This window comes from Salmo salar, chromosome 09 (assembly GCF_965601325.2).
Source record: "Salmo salar chromosome 09, fSalSal1, whole genome shotgun sequence".
Classification (NCBI taxonomy): domain Eukaryota; kingdom Metazoa; phylum Chordata; class Actinopteri; order Salmoniformes; family Salmonidae; genus Salmo; species Salmo salar.
The window spans coordinates 25,151,118-25,177,645 of record NC_138299.1 but is presented as its reverse complement, the minus strand read 5'-3'; the positions used below and the strand labels follow the sequence as shown (position 1 = coordinate 25,177,645).

The 26,528-nt window shown below is 43.0% G+C and overlaps 3 protein-coding genes across 3 annotated transcripts in view; 2 read left to right on the top strand and 1 right to left on the bottom strand.

Annotated features, from left to right (window-relative positions):
• The window catches only part of mnat1 (MNAT1 component of CDK activating kinase), a 61,137-nt gene extending 51,907 nt beyond the window's left edge, over window positions 1–9,230 (bottom strand). The window contains exons 1-6 of the mRNA XM_014210730.3: window positions 8,632–9,230; window positions 4,147–4,299; window positions 3,781–3,854; window positions 3,207–3,310; window positions 2,881–3,021; window positions 394–522 (exon numbers count right to left, since the gene is read on the bottom strand). Coding sequence (XP_014066205.1) covers window positions 394–522; window positions 2,881–3,021; window positions 3,207–3,310; window positions 3,781–3,854; window positions 4,147–4,299; window positions 8,632–8,720 — 690 coding nt within the window. The 5' untranslated portion in view covers window positions 8,721–9,230. The remainder of the gene's footprint in view (window positions 1–393; window positions 523–2,880; window positions 3,022–3,206; window positions 3,311–3,780; window positions 3,855–4,146; window positions 4,300–8,631) is intronic.
• Window positions 9,231–9,401: 171 nt separating this feature from the next.
• six4a (SIX homeobox 4a) lies at window positions 9,402–16,638 on the top strand. The gene is made up of 3 exons (XM_014210729.3): window positions 9,402–10,291; window positions 12,252–12,931; window positions 13,985–16,638. Exons 1-3 carry the CDS (start codon window positions 9,564–9,566, stop codon window positions 14,611–14,613), a joined length of 2,037 nt encoding a protein of 678 aa, XP_014066204.2. The 5' UTR covers window positions 9,402–9,563; the 3' UTR covers window positions 14,614–16,638.
• Window positions 16,639–22,895: 6,257 nt separating this feature from the next.
• On the top strand, window positions 22,896–24,921 carry six1a (SIX homeobox 1a). Its single transcript, NM_001139628.2, has 2 exons — window positions 22,896–23,566; window positions 24,253–24,921. The coding sequence occupies exons 1-2, from the start codon at window positions 23,007–23,009 to the stop codon at window positions 24,545–24,547; spliced, it is 855 nt and encodes a 284-aa protein (NP_001133100.1). The 5' UTR covers window positions 22,896–23,006; the 3' UTR covers window positions 24,548–24,921.
• The last annotated feature ends 1,607 nt before the right edge of the window (window positions 24,922–26,528 follow it).

The window sequence follows — 26,528 nt, the reverse complement described above, 5'->3', positions numbered from 1 at the left end:
GAGGGCTTATTCCCACACCAGGCAGAGAAGCGCGCTAAGGGATCCTCAACCATTAGCATGAAGCTAAATCTAAACTGACCACCAGTGTAATATGCTAACAATGAATTAGCATTGACCTAAATGGCAATGTGTGCCCCATTAAGCTAGCCAGCATTGGGCTCTGTTTAAGTATGCTAACCATACGCAACTATTGAGTGAAATCATGCAGGCCGAGTGTTCGTATGACCTTATCGTGCTTTAAAACTAGCTAAAATAGGCCGACCAAGGGTGCATGCTGGACATTCACTAGCATTTCTGTGTGGGTGCTGTTTGTATGCTAACTATGCAGTAGGCTTAAGGCATCCTTCACAGTCAGGACAGTCAGCGTGTTTACACGTAGCGTGCGGTACTCACCATAGGGATGCCGGTGGAGAAGATGGTGGTTTTGACCACCTGTTTCTGCTTCTCAATCTGGGTCTCCAGCTGGGCGGCCCGGTCCTTGTGTTGGGCCAGCAGGATGGTGGCGGGGACATGAGAGCGCTCCTGGAGGGGAACATATAAATACAGGTATGAATATGTCATCATATTTCTGTGTGTGTGTGCGCATTTTCAAAAACCACTGACTAGCCATGATCAAGCCTCAAGCAAAACCTGTATTTAAGCCAAGTAAAAGATGGGAGGAGCTTCAAAGACTGGCACCTGTAAATGAGATGTGTAACTTGGGAACCTCAGACTTTACAATATCAAATCACAGACATCTCCCTATAACTGCACAACTAAGAAACCAAGGTGCTCTGAGGCTGGTCATTAAATTATTAATGCAGGCCAGGTTAAAAACTGTGGTATTATGTCGGTCTGCGCCATCTTTACCTCCAAAAAGACAATGCATGGTGTTCAGATGGAGCAGGACGTTATTGTCTGGGTAGACAGGAGGTGGGGACAGAACTGGGAGTGTTTTCATCACTAGGCAGGAAGGAAAGTGTGGAGCAGAATAATGAACAGCTGGAGGTGATCAACTAACGGCTCCTTATCAGGATCTATTGCAAACACTATCAGTCTATAATGATCGTTTGTGTGCGTGTGACCCCGACCCTCAGAGATTTCTAGTGTAAATGACAACACACACAGCGTGTCCCCGGGGGCTGACTGCTCATCTCCCAACAGACAACGAGGCCCAGTGTTTAAACAAACAAACAAACAGCTCAGTGATCGTGCTTTACCAGGCAGCTCTACAGGGACAATCCCTTCCAAAGCCTGCCGCTAAAACAATGGAGCCAGGAGGCTTTGGCAACACAGAATGCTAACAATGCTGGGCTTCACCACAGGTGTGTGTGTGTGTGTGTGTGTGTGTGTCATTGGCAAATTCTCTATCCTATTTTCTACATTATTTTACAATAATAGTGAAGACATCAAAACTATGAAATAACACATATGGAATCATGTAGTAACCAAAAAAAGTGTTAAACAAATCAAAATATGATAACAGCTTTGCACACTTGGCATTCTCTCAACCAGCTTCATGAGGTAGTCACCTTGAATGCATTTCAATTAACAGGTGTGCCTTGTTAAGAGTTAATTTGTGGAATTTCTTTCCTTGTTAATGCGTTTGAGCCAATCAATTGTGTTATGACAAAGTAGGGGTGGTATACATAAGATAGGGCTATTTGGTAAAAGACAAAGTCCATATTATGGCAAGAACAGCTCAAATAAGCAAAGAGAAACGACAGTCCATCATTACTTTAAGACATGAAGGTCAGTCAAAATGGAACATTTTCTGAACTTTGAAAGTTTCTTCAAGTGCAATCACAAAAACCAAGTAGTATGATGAAACTGGCTCTCATGAGGACCGCCACAGGAAAGGAAGACCCAGAGTTCTCTGCTGCAGAGGATAAGTTCATTAGAGTTACCAGCCTCAGATTGCAGCCCAAATAAATGCTTTACAGAGTTCAAGTAACAGACACATCTCAACATCAACTGTTCAGAGGAGACTGCGTGAATCAGGCCTTCATGGTCGAATAGCTGCAAAGAAACCACTACTAAAGGACACCAATAAGAAGAAGAGACTTGATTGTGCCAAGATATACGAGCAATGGACATCAGACCGGTAGAAATCTGTCCTTCGCCCTGATGAGTCCAAATTTGAGATTTTTGGTTCTAACCGCCGTGTCTTTGTGAGATGCAGAGTAGGTGAATGGATGATCTCCGCATGTGTGTTTCCTACTGTGAAGCATGTAGTGTAATGTGATGGTGCTTTGCTGGTGACACTGTCTGTGATTTATTTAGAATTCAAGGCACACTTAACCAGCATGGCGACCACAGCATTCTGCAGCGATACGCCATCCCATCTGGTTTGCTCTTAGTGGGACTATCATTTGTTTTTCAACAGGACAATGACCCAACATACCTCCAGGCTGTATAAGGGCTATTTGACCAAGAAGGAGAGTGATGGAGTGCTGCATCAGATTACCTGGCCTTCGCAAACACCCGAACCTCAACCTATTTGAGATGGTTTGGGATGAGTTGGACCGCAGAGTGAAGGAAAAGCAGCCAACAAGTGTTCAGCATGTGGGAACTCCTTCAAGACTGTTGGAAAAGCATTCCAGGTGAAGCTGGTTGAGAGAATGCCAAGAGTGTGCAAAGCTGTCAGAGCCAAAGGGTGGCTACTTTGAAGAATCTAAAATATATTGTTTAAAAAAAGAAAAGTGGTTACTACATGATACCATGTGTGTTATTTCATAGTTTTAATGTCTTAAAGAAAAACCCTTGAATTAGTAGGTGTGTCCAAACTTTTGACTGGTACTGTATGTCACCTGATTGTTTTCTCTATTTGCCTGTGTGGTGCTATGTGGCAATCTGTGTTTATTAGTGTGGCTGTATGTGGTGTGTGTGTGTGTGTCTCACCAGTTCGTCCAGTAGAGCCTGCTTGCTCTTCCTCTTAGCCTGTAACTGTCTCTGTTCTTCCTGCAGAGTCTCCAGCCTGCGCTGCTCGTTCCCCTGCTGCTCCAACAACAGCAGCTCCTCCAACTCCTCCTGCTCTCGAGTCTTACAGAGAGAGGGAGAGGAGTCGGAGAGAAAACAATCAATATCATAGTAGACAGAATATTGCAGGAGGAAGAGACAGAGGTTGAGAGAGGAAGCTAGACCATTTAGTACAACAGAATAATGCATAAGTGATGCGTTTCACCAGGCAAAGCAGAGTGAGTCAGTGTGGGGTAACAGGTACCCACCAGCTTGGCCTTGTTCTTCTGGATGATGTCTCTATTCTCTCTCTGGTAAGCCTCCATGATCTGTTTGGTCCCCTCCACCTCTAGGTTGTTGGTCAGGTTATAGACTGGAGAGAAGAGAGCAGGGCAGCCCTCTATCAACACACTAGTATGGACTTCACTTCAAATGATTTAGGACTGATAATGGAAATCGGATTTGGCACAAGCTGAATTATGATGTTGCAAAGCATCTGACTCTAGATAATTATTTAATCAAAACGCATTGAATTAAGGTTGAATGTTGAAATTGTATCTATCCCCATTTAAAATAAACAATAGAAACACATAAGGTTTGCCAGTGCATTTCTCTAAAAGTAATTAGCCATGTTCCTGACGATGTAAGCATAGGAGACAGTAGGAGAGGCCTAACACATTGTCACAATGCAAACACCATCTGACAGAAATCTCTGAGAATTGGCACAGAGAGACTGGTGTGTCTCTGACCCTGGCTGGCACTGATGCCTGTAAAACAACATTCAGAGGCAAGGCCAGATCAATCAGGCTGCATCCTTCCCTCTCTCCCCCCGCCTCCTCTTACCGATCTCCTCCACTCGCTCCAAGTAGTCATTGTATTCTCTCAAGTTGGAGAAGTCAACATCTCTCTTGTTGTAACTGTGGGAGAAAGCAAAGAGTTATTATATGCATTAGGCTTAATGCTTGTTTGCAGACATTACACTGAAACAGCAGAGCTAAAGAAATAAAGAAAGATGAGGGATGGATGGAATAGGAGGGCTGAGAGGAAAAAGTATGGCAGGGAAAGAGCTTTCCTATTTGAGCAAACCCTGGGGGGCCCATTGTCTACAAAACAAACAGCATCATGACAATGACAAAGGCAGCTTAAGGAGAGGGAGGAGTGGGCTGAACACACAGAGACACACCCTTCTCCCCCATGCCTCTCACTCACATCTTGAGCACCTTCTTACGGATCTCCACCTCCTTGTCGACGGCAGGGTCTTCAAAGAGCTGCACACGGAAGTTACTCTTCCTCAGGGGCGTGTCGCACTGCACACAGTTCCCCGAGCCGCGCACAAACAGCATGTCCACACAGCTCTCACATCTGAGAGGAGACAGAGACAGACATCGTAAACCAGACTTTCCCCAAACTTGGTCCTTGGGACTACGCAGCTGATTCAAATTATCAAAGCTTAATGATGAATTGATTATTTGAATAGCTTGTGTAGTGCTAAGGCAAAAAAACAAACGTGCATCCCTTGGAGTCCCAAGTTTGGGAAACCCTGTGGCAAACACACACAGCTGTAGAGGAAACTATATTATATGGAGCATGCATGTCAAAATCTGTTACCTACTGTATGTGCATGTCTAATGCACTTTTCCTTAGCAAAGGCCTGGTGGTATATTTCAATTTGATATTTTGTCTGTCTGAGTTATCAGCCTCACAGCACGTGATAATGGCCATCTTGTATTTTTACAGTAGGAATCATGAATGGAATGTTGATTTACACCCCCCCCCCCCCCACACACACGGAAATTAATCTGACACCCCTGCCATTGACTGTGTCTGCACTGGAATTTTTGTAATTTTTTTATATAATTTCAATGGAACTCAGTCAGCGTGCCACGTTGCATAGAATACAAAATCTAGTTCAGCAATGTACCCACAGCTTCTCTCATCACTAAACCATTTCAAATTCCACTGATCCTGAAGTTCCCTGAAAGGCTCTGGGTTCTTTCAACATTGTCAGGATTGTAATCATTTTTAAAATGACCTTGAAAGTGCTCTAGCAATTGACCTAATATTAATGAAATCAAAACAATTATAGTAGATTTAGGATAAATTACGTTAGGCTAGAGATTAATACGTCATAAGGCATTATGAACTGCATTGATAAAGAAAGTCTAACCACATGACTACTATTGTTGCATGATACACAAATCCCATCTCATCATTGATTCAATTTCAACCAATAGGAAAGCATTCCAATGCAGCAGGTTCTTTCCTCCACAAACCATAAGGACAACACAGCCGTAGCAATGACCAGAGCCAACTTTGGGCCGAGCAACATTTACGAATCAATCACACCTTTAAGCAGGTAGGCGTTTATCCATCAATTACACTTAAGAGAGGAGTGAACCCTGAAGACAATGGAAAAGGCCTTAATTCTTTCCTAAGTAGGCGGCAGGAGAGGAGAGCAGGGGGGCTGGATAAACATTTGCACAGTCCACTCTTAATTAAGTCTCTGAGAAGCTTTATTCCACTGGAATTCACCTTCTGTAGGCTTCCTGCTCCCAGCTGCCCACCTTCAAAAGCAAGACCCAACATCTGGTTTCCAAATGGCCACATCTAGGGTGACTACTGCCATTTTCACCCCAAAATGTTGTTGCTTATTCAATGTGATGAAATTCTGGGGGAAATCATCTTGAGTCTCCATGTTTTTTATTTGTTTCCAAAGTCACATTGCTTTCAAAGCTTCTTTAGAACGTGAGTCCTTCAGGCCAAGTTGCAGTAAACCCTTTTCACCTCATCAGCAAGATTCTCAATGAAAAAGCAGTTATGGGAGAAACTGCAGAAACTACAGGGCTTTGCCTGTTTACATATCAGATATGGGTCAATCAAAGCAAACTTGCCAACAGATAATTAACACCAAAACACCCTCTAGTATAGAACAAAGCTCACAAAACATTCACAAATAGGCCTAGTGTTCAACAACCACTGGATTTAGCACAAAAACATAGATGAAACAAAAGTCATCCTATATGTGGTTGGTCCCCAGGACCATGAGAGAGCCCTCTGATCAAGTACAGCCCAGTGGGGGCAGATGTTCACTGTGGCCCCAGGCTACAGGAGATGTATAGGACTGGCCATATGGAGGTAGAAAGGGGGGGGGGGGGGGGGGGTTGCTGCTGCTTGTTTCCACAGGCCCACAAAGAGCCCATTCATCAGGCAGGGCCAGGAGTGGGGCATAGCTTGCCCCCTACCCCATAAATGGACCACACAACAGACCCTCCACAGGGGAAATCCTGTGTAATTCTAGAGCGAAGAGGTGAAGCTATGAGAAGATTGAAGGGAGGAGACTTTCAAAGTGAACTTGCCATCTTTAGGCTAGCCATCTGTATAGGACCCTCTTTCTGATTGTGCCTTTCTCCTGCTTCTTGGCATAAGGGCTTGGGAGAGACCATATGTCTAGCATCATACACACAGTTTCTCTAGCATATGCTCTCTCTCCCTCTTTCTGTCTCTGTTTCCTTCTCTCCCAAGGCTGTTCTCACTGCAGCAAAGTGGTGAGTGATCCCTGCACCCCCAGCCCTCGCTCTCCCTCACCTGTCCTGTTCAGAGCTCCTCGCTCATATCTCTCCCATCTGCAGCTGTCAGCAGGTCAGGGGGAGGTAAACAGGGGCCTGGCACAGCAAAAACAACCCCCCCCACCAACACAACCCAAGGGCCAGTGACATTGCCTGCCTGCCTGCCTCCCTCCTCCACAGTAGAGAAGGTAAGTACAACACAACCACATAGGGGCTGGTTCACCCGCTTCTCCCATGAAGCCCTCTCCATGCTCTGGACTGGGCCTAGGCCCAGACAGGACATCCCTTTGTGTAGTAATCACCTGTAGTAATCATCAAACTCTGCTAACCTGCAGTGACACCCCTTTCCTGCCTGTGACACCCAACACCTGCAGAGCCACAGCCAGAAAACACTGGGACACTTGATTGGCTCTTAAAACTAAATGGGAAGAGGAATTTCATAAATTACAATGTACATTATCAAGCATGGGAAAGAGTAAAACTTCCTAAATTCGTTTTTCGAATAAACTACGTCGCTCTGCCCTCTAATGGGTAGGTGACTGGCAGACACACAAGAACCTAGCCTCCACCTGCAGAGGTGTCCCTATCACTCCTTCCTCAATCTCTACATACCCACCCTAATGTACCTGGCCCACCGTCATCTGTGCTGTACCCCCGTCCCTGCTTCCAAATGCCAAAGGACACAGGCCCTGCGTCATGGTGTGTAGGTAATAAATAACATAAGGCCAGTGTCACTGGCGACGGGGACACTAAATGTGCTGCTGTGGGATTTAAATTTAGACACAGGGTGGAGCGGTTCCATATAGCGTGTGGGACGGCCTACACCGGAATGGCTTCATAGTGTTGTCAGCTGTCAGCAAGACTCTCTCCCCAGTGCAGATAAGACCTTGCCACAGTTTGACCAACGGACAGACAGGAAGATAAACAAAAATATGCTGTGCCGACCAGTTTCTTCAATTTCATTCAAACATAGTGAATCTTAATCAAAACATTGTCTATGAAACTTTTGTCAAGTTTAGGCTCTTTTGTGACAGATCAAATTTGGTTCTGGGTTCCAAGATTGTGTAAATATTGTGCATCAACAATAGCACACCAAACCTTGAAATCATGAGTTATCAAATGACCAGCAGTCAGGACAGTCAAAAACAATTACCAATGTGTGTGGTTGCAGTTTCCTAGCAGCACCCAAATATCTGGTGAAAAGTTCTTAAGAGCACCATCAAGGTGAACGGAGCTAGGGAAGGGTGATCCTCTAAATTGCTTTAATGCAAAGTTATTTACATTTTCTCCCAGTGTGACCCTGCGTCCAGATAGAACAGAAGCTCTGAGTTATGAGTGTGCTGACGAAGCACGGCCACTTCCTGATGGTACGGATAATAAACAAACAGGGTCAAACATATGCGCCAACAGACACCAGCATTTTCCTCACGCGCCACTGCATAACACCACCCATGAAAATCAACCTCCTCTCCTTCATCAGGGAGACTGGGAGGATGTCTGGGCTTACAAACAGGGGATGTGATTGAGGACAGCTTTCTTGCAATATTTTTCTGTTACTTCCATAGAGACTGAGGCAGTACATCAACCTGAGTTGATAGCTATATGGTTACGGTTCAGTATCACATGTTCTTGCAATAAAAATAAACAACAAGCCAGCGTTATCTATTTAAGTGAATAATGCCCGAGAAGCTGGTTTTTGGAGGATATATTGGCACGGGTGTTAAGCCAGAGACGAAAACATTTACTTGTGCATTCTGTACAACTTGTAAACAAGACACGCTGAGACAAGGGGAAGTGTTTATGTTGCAGATAGAATGGGATGAAAAACAGCAAACATGTTGACATCGTGCACCTAAAAGGTCATAGTTCTTCCCTTTCAGCTTTGCTAGCTACATAGTAACGTCAACAGATTCAACTCAACTCCGCGAGTTGAGTTTAGTCGGCTAGCTAACGTTACATAGCAGAGGTACTACTAGCTAACATGACATTTTATATTCCTTGTTGTAGTTGTCTGGCTAAATAACATATTTAACGGGTTGAAACCCTGCAGCTATATCTGTGAAGCTAGCTCGCTCAGGACACTGCTGGGCTTGCTAGCTAGTTAGCATGAATGGATAACGTTACTCACAGCGTGTGGCCACAAACATTCACCATCAGTTTCAGGGAAGGATTCCTGTATTTTGTTGTCTTGCATCTCGGACACCCTTGGTCGTCCATCTCTACAAAGCACAGAAATGAGAGAAAACAAAACTAGCCAGCTAGCTAGTAAGTTAGCAATCTTTCTTGACGGTTCACTCAAGCGGTCAAATGTGTCACCTTCAAATAGTCCCGGTAAGAACGCTTCCTAGTTAATGGTTCCTCAAAGTGCATCGCACAAAGAGGACAAATGCAATATAGTGATAAATATTGTTATTGTCCAATGATTACAAGAATAAACTCACACACACGAACATTTCAGAATTCCACAATACTTAGGCCTACCGGTATTTGACAAATGTACCTCATTAGCCTAACTTTCATCAGTTCACTTTTTTACATTAATCGAAGGTGGAATTGAAGGCATAATGGCAAGGGTAGGCTTTCATCTCACCGAGTATTTATTTATTTCTCTAAAAGGGGCAGTCCATTGTCACATAACTCAGTTGGTGCAATCAAAAAATGATATGCCATAATGCAGGCAATATGGATAGTCTTTTCCGCTCCCATAACACATTCCCAAACAAATTCACCTTGTACAGGTAAGCCTCTGAAATACTGTACGTCATGTCTGAGTGACAGATGCAAACCAAACACTCGTCTCTGGATCGTGGTCGCTCCTCCCTGGTGTAGCCCGTCGTAGCCCGTCGTAGCCAATTGGGTGACTCTCCTGCAGACAGACCCCAATGCCCCTTCTTGCTACAGTTCCCGCAGAGTAAAAATCACATTGGAACTAAAGGGGAGAGCTATCCATTTACAGCTGCTGCCAGACATTCGATCGTGTTCGCATGGCGAGGGGGTAACCTGATCGGCTGAAGGCTTGCCGAAACCAGGGAGGAGTGACTTACAAGGAAGGCTTGAAAAATGTCTTCTTCTTCAGGAGAAGTCACAATTTCAAATAACATCAAGAAGGAAAATGTGAAGACGGACAAGCGAGATTGCATCAAGCTTCTAGCGCTGGATACCGCGGAGTTGTCTATGGAGCGCGCAACTTCGAACACTGATGCAGTCCACAGTGAACTTCTGGTGAGCGCGGCTTCCTCGCTGGCATTCTCCCCGGAGCAAGTGGCGTGCGTCTGCGAGGCTTTGCAGCAGGGAGGCAATGTGGACCGGCTGGCCAGGTTTTTATGGTCCTTACCACAGAGTGACCTGCTACGTGGCAACGAAAGCATCCTGAAAGCCCAAGCTCTTGTCGCTTTTCATCAAGCTCGGTACCAGGAGCTCTACAGTGTTTTGGAGAACCACAACTTCAGTCCATTCAATCACTCCTCGCTGCAAGACCTCTGGTATAAGGCACGGTACACCGAGGCAGAGAAAACGCGGGGGAGACCTCTGGGCGCCGTGGATAAATATCGGCTGCGGAGAAAGTACCCACTACCCCGGACTATCTGGGACGGGGAAGAGACAGTATACTGCTTCAAAGAGAGGTCCCGCAACGCGCTGAAGGATCTCTACAAGCAGAATAGATATCCCTCTCCAGCCGAGAAAAGAAACCTCGCTAAAATCACGGGACTCTCCTTGACGCAGGTCAGCAACTGGTTCAAAAACAGGAGACAGAGGGACAGAAACCCGTCCGAAGCACAATCAAAAAGGTGAGAAAATAATCCGTTAATTGTTTGATTTTACGCAAATGGCACAGTGTGCGTAATATCTTAAGAAATTAAACTCATAAATTCATTACCAGGAGTCATTTTGAGAGATTATTGCTGGCAAGGTCGAGCAGGCTTGCCTTGTATGGTACATGCACACCTGACTGTAGCCTCTGACTATTGCATGGTAATCGCTCATAGAGCTTGGTGTGTGAGTTGACAGCGTAAATCATTAACATTATAATATAGGCACAAAAAAAAGTGTGCCGGGTAGCTTACACGCCGCTAATGTTTTGAAATATGAGGCTGTTGCCATCCAGATCAGGTTTCATTTGCGTGTTAGGGCACTAAGAGCATGGACACCAGTCCAACATAAGCCTACTCTATTCCAAATATAACTTTTATACTCTAAATTGTGTTATAATGGTGTTATAAATAAGTAGTTTTTTTATAGATGAAGCCTATAAATATGAATAGTCTCCGTTCGTGTGTTAGGGTTCACAATTAACTGAATCCAATTCTCACTACATAAATCACTTTGGCAATTTTCTTTCCCTCTTATTAAACCGGGGGAATTAGAACACCTCCCCTTCGTTAGAAAATCCGCCACCCCCAGACAGATAGATATTATTCCCTTCTTTTTATGTTTTCTTCTCGCGCGCACCTGGTGGAGGTGACCTCTTACCCCCCTGCACACATTGGTTGAATCAACGTTGTTTCCACGTAATTTCAACGGAATTACATTGAACCAGCGTGGAATAGACTTTGAATTGAGCTCTGTGCCAGTGGGTACCCTCTCTCTCGCTCCCTCTCTCTCTCTCGCTCCCTCTCTCTCTTTCTCTCTCCCTCTCTCTCGCTCACGCTCTCTCTCTCTCGCTCCCTCTCTCTCTCTCTCTCTCTCTCTCTCTCACCACAAACTTCCCAAAAAATAATGTTATAAATTGCTCAAAGGCATTTGTTTTTGCAATCCACTTCATTCCAGTTTGTGGGGGCCAATAATTATATTGCCACTGACTAAACATTATTGTGCTTTGAGTGACAAAATAAGTGATTATAAGCCTGAGCTAATTTATGGAGAAGATGAATAGGATTTACGCTTCTTCAATAATTGGCATGCAGGCCTCAGGACGATGAAGAATACGTTTCTCTTTAGTTCAGAGAGCACGTCTTTTTTTGTAGCAAGGGGAATGCAGCTGTTTCAGTCACTCACTCATGATGAAAAATACGATTCAGATGGCATTGTTCTATTTCCTAATATTTTACGAACATTATTAACTTAAAAAGTGAAGCTATTGCAAACATAAAATAAAATAAACGTTATATGCCAATGACCACTTAAGAAAATACAAATAAAGGTATTTGACCATTTGTGTTGTCACGCTGCGACCGCTTGCACTTGTCACCCCGGAATTTATTACGCCAAATGGTAGGCCTGAAGGAGTATAACTAAAGGAGGGCTATAATCAAATTTACTCTCCATGGGTTAAAACGTTTGGTAGTCGACTTTCCTCATTAAAGCCATGTTTGAGAGATCTCCATTGATCACCTCTGTTGTTGTGCCCACAAATATTGGGTACTCATAAAATTATATAGCCTTCCTTTCTCCTATGTAATGTGGTTGTATCATTATTTTAATAGGCTAAGAGAGTTGAGGTATGGATAAAGTTGCTTTGACATATCAGCCATATTTCTTTGTATGCAAATAATGTCTTTCTATGATTATTTCGGTTTCAAAATCAGTCTGTCACTCACTCTGTCAGTAGTAAGACTCAACCTGCGCACTCACCAATGACAACATAAGTCAAACCAGTAGGACAACTTACTTCACTGAGCTCAATTCTTCCTCACACAATTCCATCATTAAAGTCTACCAAGAGTTAAGAAGAGGACATATTTTCTTCAGACAGTCCCTGAGCTGCTTTCAATATCTCACTCTCTTCTCCCCCTGGCATTTTTTCCACAGTGAATCTGATGGCAACCACAGCACAGAGGATGAGTCTAGTAAAGGGCAGGAGGAGCTCTCTCCACGCCCCCTCTCCAATTCATCTGACGGGACGATGACCCATGGGGTCCTCCCCCTGCAGACAGGGTCTCTGGACAGTGGTGTAATCATCCAACAGATTGGAGACATCAAGATACCCCCTGGATCCACCAGCGAGGTGCTCTTCAACGGAAACCTAGTGACCAGTAACCCCTCCACTGTCTTCCATAACGGTGGCTCGTCTTACCTCCAGGCCCCCAGCAACATCCTGTTCAATGGGCTCAACCTGGGCATCCAGCCCTTGGCCTTCAACCCCCTGCGGCCTTCTGGGGGGGTCCTAATGGGGGGCTCTGGTGTGGACATGCAGATGCAGGCAGGCCAGGAGAAGGGGCTGGGCGGCTCCAGTGTGGACTACGCCTCCTACTCCGGCTGTGTAAACGGAGCAGAGGTGAAGCTGGAGGGGGTTTACAGCATGGCAGCTCAAAATTGCGGCTCGTCCGTCCTCACGTTCAGCTCGTCCTCAGGGGCGCTCCAGCTGGGCGGTTACAGTCTGGTCCACGTGCCCAGCGGTGTATCCAACGGTGACGGGACGCCACTGCTCAACAGCAACTTGGGTCTTCCTCCTCTGCAGCTCCCCTCTGGCTCCTCATCACTCTCACAAGGTGGGTTGACTTTACCTCATATCTGTCTACGTGGTGGTGTGTGTGTATCAGGGGGTGTTGGGAAATGCAGAAGACACATTTCCGTTCTAACCAATGGACAATAATGTTGTATTTTATTCTATTCTACATTGAAAACAAAAAATCCACATTGAAGTTTTACTGATAGCAGTTTCCGAGGTATTGGTGACAACTAATGACTGTTCTATATATAGTATTATAGCATTTTAGGTGCTCTTCCAACTGCTAATAGAGAAAGAGAAGAGTGCAATACAGTAAAATGGTGGTTGACCCTAACCTTTCAAACATCTAAAATATTAGAGCAACTTAACCCCTCTCCCCTTCAAAAAAAATTTGAGTCCTGGGTTGAAATGGAAATGGGTGTAGTCACCAGCTCTGTTATGCATTCAATATGTCTGAGCTGTCTTAGCAGATGCTTTTTACGACACTGCAATGAGTTGGGGCTGGACGCAAAGGCCACACACAGACCTACACACACACATCCATATTTTCTTGTTTGGTGATATACGGTGGTGATGGAAAATTCTAGAGATGAATGGAACACAGGTTCTGAAGTCATCATCAGTCATCATCACTGCACACTCCTGACCTCAGGGGGACAGAGGAGGATAATCTGTTTAAGACAATCACAGGACTGAAAAAACGTACTAACGAGGAGAGAGTCATTACAGCACTTCATTTGACACAAAGCAGAGAACTCATACCAGGACAACAGAAAAGTAAAATGGAAAGAAAAAAGCCTTCTTGTTGGCCCATAGCAGGCTTTTACATCAATACAACTCTCCTGGGTCCCACAGGGCCAGCTTCAAAAACCAGGAGTTGTGAGAGAGACACAGCTGAGATTTCAGATGGAATTCTGTTGCAAGTTAGAGTATGAGTGAGTAACCGTAAGAGTGAAGCCAAAGATTTACAGAACTATGTTATAGTCAAGGAGGAGAGGATGTTATAGTGGTTCAGAGATAAGAGTATAAAGTACTGTTAGACGAAGGAAGTATAAAATGTTTAGGCTAATGATCTGTCATTTGAATATCCCAGGTACAATCCAAATGAACAATGTAGCAGTCAGTTCTTCTAGTGAGGACTCCTACCACCACCAGCACCATCAGGACAAGCTGGCCATGGCCCCCATGCACCCCAGCACGGTGCTCTACAGCATGGGCAACGCTGGACAGACCTCCATCAAGAAGGAGCCCCTGGAGGGAGGTGGGGGCGGAGGGGTGTACTCCTACCACCATGGCCTTCACCTGGACCCCAGTGGGCAGCTCAGCTACTCCTCAGACCCACTAACCTCAGAGGAGGTCCCCTCCAGGCAGGGCTCCTCCTCTGACGTAACCACCGTCAGCTCCTCCAGTCCAGAGCCTGAGGTCTACACCAGCCTCACCGTCAGCACCCCTCTGATGGCCCAAATAGACCCTAACGGACACCAACTCCAGCCTGGGGAGTACCTCAGGGGCCACAACCCACAACCTGTCCCCTCCTCACACCTTCTGGGCCCTGGCATGAACAACAACTACATGTCTGTGTCGGAGAGTAAGGTGGACGCTAGTGGCGGTGGGGTGAATGAGATGGTGCGGGTCATGTGTGGGGAAATGGAGCCTGGGGAGGAGAAGGAGCTGGCCAAATTACAGACAGTGCAGATGGACGAGGACATGGTTGACCTTTAACCTGTAACCTATGACCTTTCATAAGCACTCATATCTGCCCAAGCAGTGATGTGGTGAATATTTTTACTCTGTTTTTTTTACCATTCATTTCCTCTAACTGTTAAATTATTTGCTAATGTTGTGTTCATTTTACCTTACAATAAACTCTATTCAGATACAAACCCCTTGGATTAGCACCATGAAGTCATCCTAATTAAATATTTTAAAATCCCCCGATCTTTCCTCTATGCCTTGCAGAAAGGCATGACTACCTGTAATTTTCGAAGTCCCTTGCATGCATTTGAACCACATTTTAAGTGTGCATTTTTTAAAGACAACACCTGCTACTTCCTGTTGAGTGGACTTGATCTGCAGAACAGGTGTTGGAATGGCCCTGGTCAATAGACCAGGATGTTCCTCCAAACTAAGTTCATCATCTGGGTGAAACCAAAAAGGTAATTTAGTAGGGGCAGGGGTAGCGTCTCTGTGAAAAGGTTCATTAAAACCACTAACGCTGCACTGAAAACCACACATGAAACCACATAAGAATAACAGGAAACCACTGTGCACAGCAGTTGCTGATTTATGCAATTTAGTACTTCAATAAGAAATGAATGTACATTTGTGCCTCGTAAAATGTCAGACTTCAAATAGGTGGCAGGTAGCCTCAAGGTTAGAGCGTTGGGCTAATAACCGATCCAGTTCGAATCCTGGGGCTGACAATGTGAAAATTCTGTCTCTATGCCTTTGAGCAAGGCACTTAACCCCAGGGGCGCTGGACAATGGTGACCCTGGTCGTGACCCCACTCCCTGCGGGTGTCTCTGGGGAGTTGGGATATGCAAGAAACACATTTCCATTACACACACGTGTAACAGGACAAATATAAGACCCCCCCAAATTATTATTATTCACTGACCTCTCCCAATTTGCACTATAGCATCAAAACGTAAGATTGTAGCTTCAAAGAACATACTTTTTCCTCTGGGGGAAACATTTGCAAATCAATACTGTGACATTTGTTATAATGTGTAAAACATATTTCAAGCTTCATATATTTCAAGCTTCAACCATTATTGGAGACAGGGTGGGGCCTAAAAGGGCTGTTACACAGTCCAGTCTGTGTCTAAATGAACATAGTAAAACCTCTATATGCTGTTTGGCAACAGTATGTCCCATCATTCATTTCTAAATGTCTCCCAAACTGTCTCTGTGAAAAAATACATCAATAATATTTTTCTACAAAGTAAGACCTGTGTGCCTGTTCGTGTGTTTGTATGAGAAACTGGGAGGGGGTATTGTGTTTGACGGAGGAGAACCGTATGCAGTCTGATGTGTTTTATATGGAGAGGGATTTCTATTGTGTCCCTTTGCATGGCAAACTGAGTTAACAATATTAGAATGTCTTATTACTAGTGCCTTTTACTTTTAATTGCAATTTGTAAATACGATTGAGTGTGGCTAACACGTTCTCTACACTTTATGATTGATGTGTAGGTGCAGAGTGTGACATGCAATGCATTAATGGGTTTCTGATAAAGCTTAGCTATTCCACCTTGGTTAATTTCCTGGTTTTGTCAGATAGGGGCATAAGGCAGACATATCCTGTTATATTAATGTAGAGAGTAAGTGGACGTCATCAGTCAACAAATATATGTGGAGCACACAGACACACAACACAAAACCATTATACGCCATATCAATCGCATGACCAGCAGATGTCATTTACACATAACAGTAAGACAGTAAGACACAGATCCATGTACATAGAGTGGCCAGTACATTTTTCTTTGTCAGGTTCCATGACCTAAACCCCCATTCAGAGTAGTGCTATGAACAGACTGCAAACTGACATAAAGACGACATTACAGAACAACTTTGTCTACTTGCTCTGATGTCATATACCAAAAATGAGCCATAGGCATATGGTAAAAACAGATTGTTTTTTATTTGATCTTGAACTGTATGTTTGTAATCTCAAATGATCTGAATGTATTTTTTTAAATCTCCATACTTCATTAAAAGTTTATATTTATAAAAATATAAAACTGTTCCACTTTTTTGTCATGAACAAAGTTTTTTCTCGATTCATTTTTGATTAATCATGTGAGTTGGGTTTGTGTTTAATGTTATGTCTACAGTGGACCTAAATTCTCGAGACAGGAAGCATACATCTTCTATATATTTAAAAGACTTAAAAAGCCAAACTCTGTGAGGATGGGGGTATAACAGTCGTGCCCTAATCCAACAAGCCTACAACCTCGCTCTGCAAACCTGCAGTGATCATTTGCACATGCCTGGCAACCTGGAGTTCATTAGCCCTCCTTTTCTCATCTCAGCCCCAGTAATTCAAATAAACAGCAATGAGATTTCCAGAGGTACTGCTCTTAGGGGTGGGGGGTCTACAGCTCCAAAACACCCTGTCCAAGGGCCCTCTCCCTGGGCTAACCCAGAGCAAGCCCTGCCTGGCTCACTCAGCCAACCCACAAGTGGACGAATGAGTCAGAGGTGCTGTCACTCACAAGCACCGTGTGTCTGTACAGAGAAAGCCTGAACTGCTCACATGGCTTAGGGGGATTTTACATGATCTTCCACCCAATTCTGATTCACTCCACCGGATCCCAAGTAAGTCTAAGTAAGATGGTGGGGGGGTCGTGGATAGGTAGATGGACAAATTATAGTGGTTTAGAGACCGGACTATTGGCCTTATGCTCTTTGTGGATCCTTTTTATGGGTTCTATGCAGATGACCCAAATAAACAGAAGGTGTTTGTCTCTGCTCACTCAATGGTGATGAGGCCCGGACAGAGACGGGGGAGAGAGTGGGAGAAAAGGAGCTGGAGAGGCAGGTTGCTGGTGTATGGTTACCTGTGCACAGGTGACCTTGCCACAGGCATTGGATTAGCTGATTGTTAGGTATCAGGTAACGCCTCCTGTAATATTGAAGAAGGCTTTGTTGAAGCCCTGAACAATGTCCCATTGGCAATGGGAGCCCATGTTCTGTTGGTCTCACGGGGTGGGGGCCCCAGAAAGCTCGAAATTCCACATTTTTATTGTGCCTGTAGAATAGGAAAAAAATGAACACCACACTCAGTCCTTTTTATGGAAGACTAAACATTATTTTGAAGAACATTTCTACATCTGTTTGTAATATTGCTATTTTACTTTAATTACAGTAGCTTACAAGTCAACCTTGATAGATGTATTGCATATTACATTTTTCCAAAAATATATCACTTTTAAAATTACACACTTGTTTGTATAAAATGCGTCCTGCAGCTATCGTTTACGATCAAGTACAGTCCAATCCAACGACATAATAATGTTACCAAAAAGTAGAAGAAAAAAGATGTAGGCCTATCATTTTTTCCGCAATTTAAAACGTGCACTGTAAAACATGCAAGGGTGAGCAGTAAAAGAAGGGAACCCCCCAGAACCGAGGCCTTATTAAAAACGGTGACCTCTGATCTCTTGGATAGTTTCAAAGATGACATTTAATGCGGTGCAGCAGACTGCAAGCCATATGTAACATGACCTGGGGAGCGCGGTACTGCGCTGATCCACGTCCCACTCACTAATGAGAGGCCAGGGGTCGCTGGGTGCCGCACAGCTCCAACAGACCCACCACCAATACTTTCCCCACTGAGATGAATTTGTTGATTCCGAAAGAGAGAAGTAAATAAATGAAAGTAAAGTTAGTAAATATAAGTAAAATTATGCTTTGTTAGTGAAAACGGGAATTCTACGGTGTTTACGATGTGAGATGTGTCTGTGCGTAAAATCCGTTGGTAATGACAGAGGTTAGGCTAGTTGTTTTCACCATCAAAACCACAAAGCAGTTTTAAACTTCGACTTCAGATAATAGAGTTATCAGGCGTGAGAAAATATCTGCACATGTTCAGTCCATCATCCACAATCAAAGAGAAGGGGAAAGGTGCGACCTGGGGCGATTTAATGGTCGGTTCTGCGGTAAAAGGGCAACGTATAACATATGCGTAAAAACGGTCCAAACGTGGACTAGTAAACGTCCCCTGATTACACGTGCCCGTGTGTTTCCATCCATCTCTATATCTCTCTCTTTCTCCCCCTCACTCACACACACACACACACACACACACACACACACACTGAATATGTTGAGAGAGAGGCAACAGCTGGGAGGCCGCATCATCTCCACACCACACTGATCAGGTGGTATTTCCCAGAGAAACACACCACTTTGTAACAGGAGCGACGCAGATAAGACTCATATGACTATTGAGGAGTTAGACTTCGTCTAAAAGCCATTCAAGCATGACAGCTTCTTTCGCCATGCCGAATGTCACCTGCCCAATATATGTTTTATTAGTTGTGTTTCCAACACTCATAGACATTTTAAATTCATGTAAAATATAATTTAGCACATTAACACTGAAAATAAGGCATTGTGAATATATCACATCTCGATCTGTGCATAAGGCAGTTGGATTGTCGTTTATAAGATGGCGCCCCCTCCCTGCCAATAACCTTACACGTTGTCTGAAACCAATGGTTTCAAATGGTTTACAAAATGAGGACAACACGACAAAACATTGTGGTTATTTTAATACATAGAACTCGTACAGGCCTACGGTAAAGCCTCTTAATCGAATTATATTTTAACAAGAGGACCAAAGCATTACTGACCTGCTGTATAAAAACCTTTCGTAGCCTATGCGCTGGCCTTGCGAGGAAAGTGAGCCGTAATGATTTTGATTGGGGGTGACCGCAGTGCTGTTATAAAATGCCTAATTTTCTAACTTGATAGGATCTTATGTTACGCTGATAATTGCGGCTGCAATTTGATTTACTCATTCATGTCAACGGTTGTGTTTTGAGAAAGCAGTAACTAATTCGGAGTATTGCACTTAAAGTGATGAATAGGCTTGTATTTTTACTATATAGGCCCTATGTAGGGCTGAGCCTATAAGCCATTACAAACTAACAGAATATAAATAAAATCCAAGTCGTGGTAATTAATGAATCACATCATTTCGTCACAGGTGAGTGAGTTAAATGATCAATTATATATTTAAAAAAGAACAATAATACAATATTGTCATTTATACAGACACGACATATGCCTAAGCCTATATTGGGTTATACAAATATAGACAATCTAAAACAGATTTGATGTAACCTAACAAAATACATGTTTGTTTAAGAATGCTTGTTGCATACTTTGCATAGTTTGAATATATATAGGCCTATAGTCCTATGCAACGAATTGTACGGGGTGGCAAATATTATAGGCCCACTTTTTAATTGAAAAACGTTTTACAGCAATTATTAGGTCTCGAACTATTTTGATTTATCCAAGTAGGCTAGATATCTTAAGGAAAGCCACTGGACTACATACATTCCATATTTTTCAGCCAATTTGAACAGTATCAGCATTGTTCCAGTCAACAGCTGAAATAGCAGCTTTGATTTAGCGAAACCCATCTGCTAGCCTATTGTTTGTGTTAAGCCGGCCTTGCTGGACTTTCATAATTTTACTCTCTCCCCTTTTTATGAAGAAAAAGCTTCACTCACAAAACGCCACATATAGACGGTTTGATATGAAATATGGTGACGTTTTTATGAAGTGCTTTATGTTTTTGTGGCTCGGTTTCTTTCTCCCTCTCGTTGTGTGCAGAGACGTGGCCAGTCGTCATCGTTTCTCTTGGGCATTGGAGGGGTGTCCACATCTTGAAATAATCACGACCTGAGATCGAGCACGTCCCCCTGGCTTCTCCGGTTAAAGGAGGAGGCGCGGCGCAATGTGGTAGAGATATTAGAGAAACCTGCGAGTGGCTCATTTGCTGGTGCATGGGGTTTGAGAACTTAGCGGAGCGCACCCCATAGGTAGGCCTAATGTCGAGGACCGGCAGGCCAACCACAATATGCACCTTTTATTAACTGCAAAATGATGTGGCCTTTGTTTTCGATTGTAGCCTATCCCAACTTAATTAATATCTTATTGTACTGTCTGATTTTCATGACAGAATGCACATCTCTTAACCGACGTTAGGCTACTTGGGATGCTCGTTTGATTTTGTTTTCCTTTATAATCAGTACAACTGGGAAGGTCGAGCAATTATATCTGGCCGGAAGTTCATCAGGAGGCAGTTATGTTGAGATCATAATACGTTCTCAGCAAAGCTTTGAGTCTTAAACTTCATTCATTGCATACCCTCGTTAATTAGATTGTATGATGGAAGGTTCATTTACAAAAAGTGCACCTAAGTCAATATTATAATCTTTATGGTAAGAGGCATTATTTCCAGACTGATGAAGCACGAGGTAGCCTACAGTTTGTTTTTGCAGGTGTCTGCGACCACAAAAACAATTGATAAAATCAACGCTCGATTAAACCTTAACTGGCAGTGGTGTATGGAATACCAAATATGTTAACAGTAAATTAGACTATATTTCATTAGTAATATCACATATTGGTTAAATATGTAGCCTAACGGGCAGCAGAAGTAATATTGGCTGCCCTAGAAATGCTTCTTTCGGGTGTCTAGTTCTCAACGTGTTGCCGAGAGTCAAGTTGCAAAACCTGGGAAAGATAAGGAATTTGATCTATCCTTCAAAATAACGACTCAACGACCAAGAGCCTGTGACTCACATCACTAATGTACTAATGGATAGGTGTTATGTTTCACGCCACAACATTGACGACAGCAGGGGAAAGACGATTTCCAAGAAAATAACCTTGGGAGAGCCCAGAATATACATGTACATCATTTCCTAGAAATATAAACTTTTCACACCATAATAAATTAACAATTAGTGCAATATAGTAGGCCAGTCTAAAACTGACTAATGCGAATTGAAACGAAACAACATAAAAAAAACAGATATAATATAATATCCTAATGATTAAATATAAGCCTAATGGTGTAGGCAAGGCTTTTGGAAATTGAAAGAATTAGACAAGTTGCAAAAAAACTCAAATACATAAATTATCAATGGACATTTCCATCAATGTGGTAACACATGTTTAGGTTCAGCCAGTCAGGTAGGCCTATGCATTGGTGCACATGAATGAAGAGGAGTCGAGTCACACCAGTAAAATATAATGCAATAGTCTACTTTAATACTGATGTACAAACTGAATAGCATAACGTTGGGTTTATTAGGGCTATTATTTGGACATTAAATAACATGAAAGGAAATCTATTCCATAATCTATAACACATTATTATTTTTGGAAAATGTCCGTTGTAAACTCAGTGAAATATACTACATTTGAGGCATGTTTAACGTGTAAGAAGGCTACTTTTCTACATTATAAGGTATAGGCCTATAGCTTTCTTTAATCAATAGATCATCATGCAATATTTACATACTTTCAAATAACTGTCCTAAGTTATTTTTGAAATAGGATAGTATTGGTGCTTTAAACCCATGCCAGTTTATTTACAATATCTTTACAATTTTGCACCCCACTGGGCATAGATGCCATTTCAACGTCTAGGTTTTATGTACATTTGTTGTTTTCAACTAACGTGAATTCAACTTGAAATCAACAAAAAATGTCACCATGTCATTGGATCTAAGTTAAAATGCCTGTAAGTTGATGACGTTTTGCAACTCCAATAAGTGTTCCACGTTGTTTCAACGTCATCACAAAGATTTTTGGGGTTAAATGACATAGAAAAAACGTTGGTTCAACCAGTTTTTGCCCAGTGGGATGTTTCTTTACCTTTCTTTCCTATCTGAAAGCCCCAACCTTTGTGGCAGGCACTCATGACACGTATAACTATCATAGGAAGTTCTACAATTATATCACCTCATAAAATAAACTACTTGTAATTAATAGACTATGAAAAATAGCAGGGACTTACACAATCTGCGTGCTATTAACGCGAATGCAAGATGAGGGGGGTTGACAGTGACAATAATGAATCATGCATGGTGATGCAATAAATTACTTCAGCTATATCCATCGATCTCTTACTTAACTTCAAGCCCTGTCTGAAACTCTCCAAAAACATGGCGAGAACATGATAAAAATGCCCTTTAAGCGGTCTGTAATAATTGATTAGCATTTAGGTACCTCTGCTCCCTCCGCTAACGCTGGAGAGGAGTACAGGGTGGGGGGGCTCCAATTTCAGCCCCTGACGTATTCCCTCCAGGGAGGAAACGGAGCTGCAAACTCAGTTCTGCTCCGCTGCCAGGGTATAGGGCAGTGGAAGAGCCAATCAACGAATCGCGCAGCGCTCTCTTTAAGCCTGACATATCTCCAACAGGAACAAATTGTCCCAACAATCAACATCCGAATCTCCCGTGCGCATCAGGGGTTGAGTGGATATTGCCCCGGCGGATTGTACTGGGTTCTGGAACACAATAACAGTGAAGAATATATAGACTCTCAGCATCCTTCTGGATTGGGCTGGGGACCCGACATCATGTCAATACTACCTTCGTTTGGGTTTACCCAGGAGCAAGTCGCCTGCGTCTGCGAGGTCCTGCAACAAGGAGGGAACCTGGAGAGGCTCGGTCGTTTTCTCTGGTCTCTCCCAGCGTGTGACCACCTCCACAAGAATGAAAGTGTACTGAAAGCAAAGGCGGTGGTCGCCTTCCACCGAGGGAACTTCAGAGAGCTATATAAGATCCTGGAGAGCCACCAGTTTTCCCCGCACAACCATCCCAAGCTGCAGCAGCTGTGGCTGAAAGCGCACTACGTGGAGGCGGAAAAATTGCGCGGCCGACCGCTTGGAGCCGTGGGGAAGTATAGGGTCCGCAGGAAATTCCCTCTGCCCCGCACGATCTGGGACGGCGAGGAGACCAGTTATTGCTTTAAGGAGAAATCAAGGGGTGTTCTGAGAGAGTGGTACACGCATAACCCCTATCCCTCCCCGCGAGAGAAAAGGGAGCTGGCCGAGGCCACGGGACTGACCACTACGCAGGTCAGCAATTGGTTCAAAAACAGACGCCAGAGAGACAGAGCCGCAGAAGCTAAAGAAAGGTATGTTTAGACCAAAAAGTAAAATGTTGCCATATAGGCCTATTAGTTAATAGTAGAATATAATAAACGGAACATGCGTAAACTCCCAGTTGGAATTTCGTTGAATAAATTCCGAACTTTCTAATTTATTTCCAGTGACATGCCCTTGTACTGATTTTTAGATGGCCCAATTAATATTAGAGTAAATGTATGCTGAATGTTTTGTCCATTGTAAGTTAAAATGTATCCACAGTAAATTACATTTCCAACATTTAGTGTGATAAGCCCATTTGAAATGGAACCAATGACAGCCTATTGACTATCATTATTTCGATAGTGTTCTAAACATTTCTGGCATCTGAAGAAGTTATAGCTATTTAGATGTTACATATACAATTGGAGCTACAGGTCACGAGTTTAAGTCGTCAATATATGGAATCAGTATGATAAGATATATTATTCTAATGGGATAATTAAAAGTATATGACCAAAAGTTAACATTTTGCAATTGAAATGTACAAATAATAAAAACGGATTTAATATTTTCTAAATTGCATTCTCCTAAAGTTTAAACCAATATTGTATTGGATTGTTGTTGTCTTATTATTGAAATGTATGGCTTGTTTTTGACCTATAAGACTATAGATTCTGTAAACCTGTGTCCAAAAGGCCTTCATCACTAATTTTGACATATATTCCCTTCTCAGAGAGAACAGCGAAAACAATAACTCCGGCAACAACAAACAGAACCAGCTGTCTCCCCTCGACGGCGGCAAGTCGCTCATGTCCAGCTCGGAAGATGAGTTCTCTCCACCACAAAGCCCTGATCAGAACTCTTTGCTTTTGCTCCAGGGAAATATGAGTCACCCCGGCGTCTCCTCTTACCCTATGACCGGCCTCGGTGGCGCACAGCCGCTGCATGGAATGCACGGACACCCGCACCAACTCCAAGACTCGTTGCTGGGACCTCTAACATCGAGCCTTGTGGATCTAGGCTCCTAAAGGCAAACTGATACTATCTTTGAAAAGACTGATAACTCTACCAGATTGAATAGGCCTACATATATGAAATGAAACTGTGGTAACTTATAACTAGACTGACTTTTGTCTGTCGTTAAATTTGGTTACACCTATAACGCAATTCCTTTATGCGCTTATCCGATTTAGGAGGTACCCTCCTGCCCGTTAATATACAATCAACCCCCTTTTACGAACTCTTAAGTCAACGAGACACTTAAACTGGACAGCCCTTTTGCTTAATTTATGATATTTTTGTTCGGATTAAATGTATAGCAACTTCCTGCTATGGAAACTAAGAAACAACGTTTTCATTAGAATCATAATAATGCGTTTCCAATAAAACAAAAAAGACGTCACATTTGTTTCATGTGTGTTATTTGTATATCCACTCAATAAAATAAATAGCATTATATATTCATATACTATATATTCATTCATTCATTCCTCAAAGATATTTAGGGCATGCAAAAAATATGGGCTAAAATAAACCAAAACATATTGGTCAGGTTTTCCTCCATTTTGTAGCCTTGATGCCTCTACAGTTACGCACAGCCATGGCAGGAAACAATAAAAAATAATATATGTTAAACTTTTGCAGAGGGAGTTATTCGAAAAGCAAATGTTGTTACTTAGACCTCAATGTCACTTGTCACTGCTCACTGACAACATGAGTGAGATAGTGAGGAATTGGTGTGTGTCACTCTGGATGAACAACTGTCAAAGTTCTCTGTTCAACTCTCCGGACCAAAACGACATATTTCATATTTCGTGGAAATTGTTGCTTTAATTTTCACTCAATGTTGTGGGATTTCAGAGATGCTAAAGGCGTTGAAACCAAACACATGAGCAATCCAGAATAACTAACGTTAGAAAACATCCGGATTGGGAACGTCTAAAATGTGGGCCCAAAATCTAATCGGTAAAAAGGGCTATGACATGAGCTATGCACAACAGAGCAGTTTTGTTGAGGATATTTAAAGCCATGTTTTGCCTAAGGCGAAGCCTAGTTCTCGCCCGTGGTCCATGAGCGCTGCGGATCATTACGTCTGTGTTGCAGTGTTTACTTTGCTCTCTCCAAGTGTTTGTTCTGTCGGTTCTGGGCCACCGGAAAGCCACACCATCTGTGAAAGGCGCGCACACGCGATGATCTTACATTAATCTGTGGCCTATTAAGAAGAACAAATAGATGTATATTTTTGTAATATTTCATTCTTACACAGATATGTTCAACATCATGCACAAATGTTAGAATTACAATACAATTACTATTGAACCCTGGTATCACTCTTGTTATAGGCTAAATGTCCTATAATACTTGTGGAAATTGAATGGTTAATTATAACACCACCATCACCAACAAGAATAACAACAGTAGCTTAATCTGAGTTTTGTTGTTGTTATTAGTTATTAGCATATTACTATATTTGTCTAACAATAATATAAATAATATACTAATAATAACACTACTAGAATAATATTAAGAATGATTGCTGCAAGGCTGATTTGTATAGGGACCACATTACTAGGACCTAAAGTAGCATGAGTTAGCCTATATGGCAATCGTCAATGGACAATAACGTTTATAGCCTACTGCCTGAACCAAATATCTGCTCATATTTTGAAACGGATTTTCTCACTTGCACTAGAAAAGATTCTGGTAACCTCCTCTGTCCCCCACCCCCTACCCATTCGGCTTATGTCAGGGTGAATTGTTTTGAACATAGAGCACCAAGGATTTCCTGAGCCTAATCTGAACCAGTTGTTGCTAGCTTTAGAGACTGATTGTGAAGATTGCAGGTCTATGCCCCTCTATAGCATGAGGAACCCTGGCCCGGGGCAGTCTGCATCCTGGAGGAAGTTATCATTTGGGACTGTTTCTCAGTTATGACTAACAAATGCATTCTACAGTGGAGTGAATATTTACCACATTCAGCTATGCATTTCATATTGTGAAGTGATGCGG

Excerpts from the sequence above, each read along its gene's own strand:
- six4a (XM_014210729.3), top strand. The coding sequence starts at position 9,564 with ATGTCTTCTTCTTCAGGAGAAGTCACAATTTCAAATAACATCAAGAAG. Across the intron at positions 10,292-12,251 it reads TCCGAAGCACAATCAAAAAG|TGAATCTGATGGCAACCACA; the intron begins GTGAGAAAATAA and ends TTTTTTCCACAG. Across the intron at positions 12,932-13,984 it reads CTCCTCATCACTCTCACAAG|GTACAATCCAAATGAACAAT; the intron begins GTGGGTTGACTT and ends TGAATATCCCAG.
- six1a (NM_001139628.2), top strand. The coding sequence starts at position 23,007 with ATGTCAATACTACCTTCGTTTGGGTTTACCCAGGAGCAAGTCGCCTGC. Across the intron at positions 23,567-24,252 it reads GCCGCAGAAGCTAAAGAAAG|AGAGAACAGCGAAAACAATA; the intron begins GTATGTTTAGAC and ends TTCCCTTCTCAG.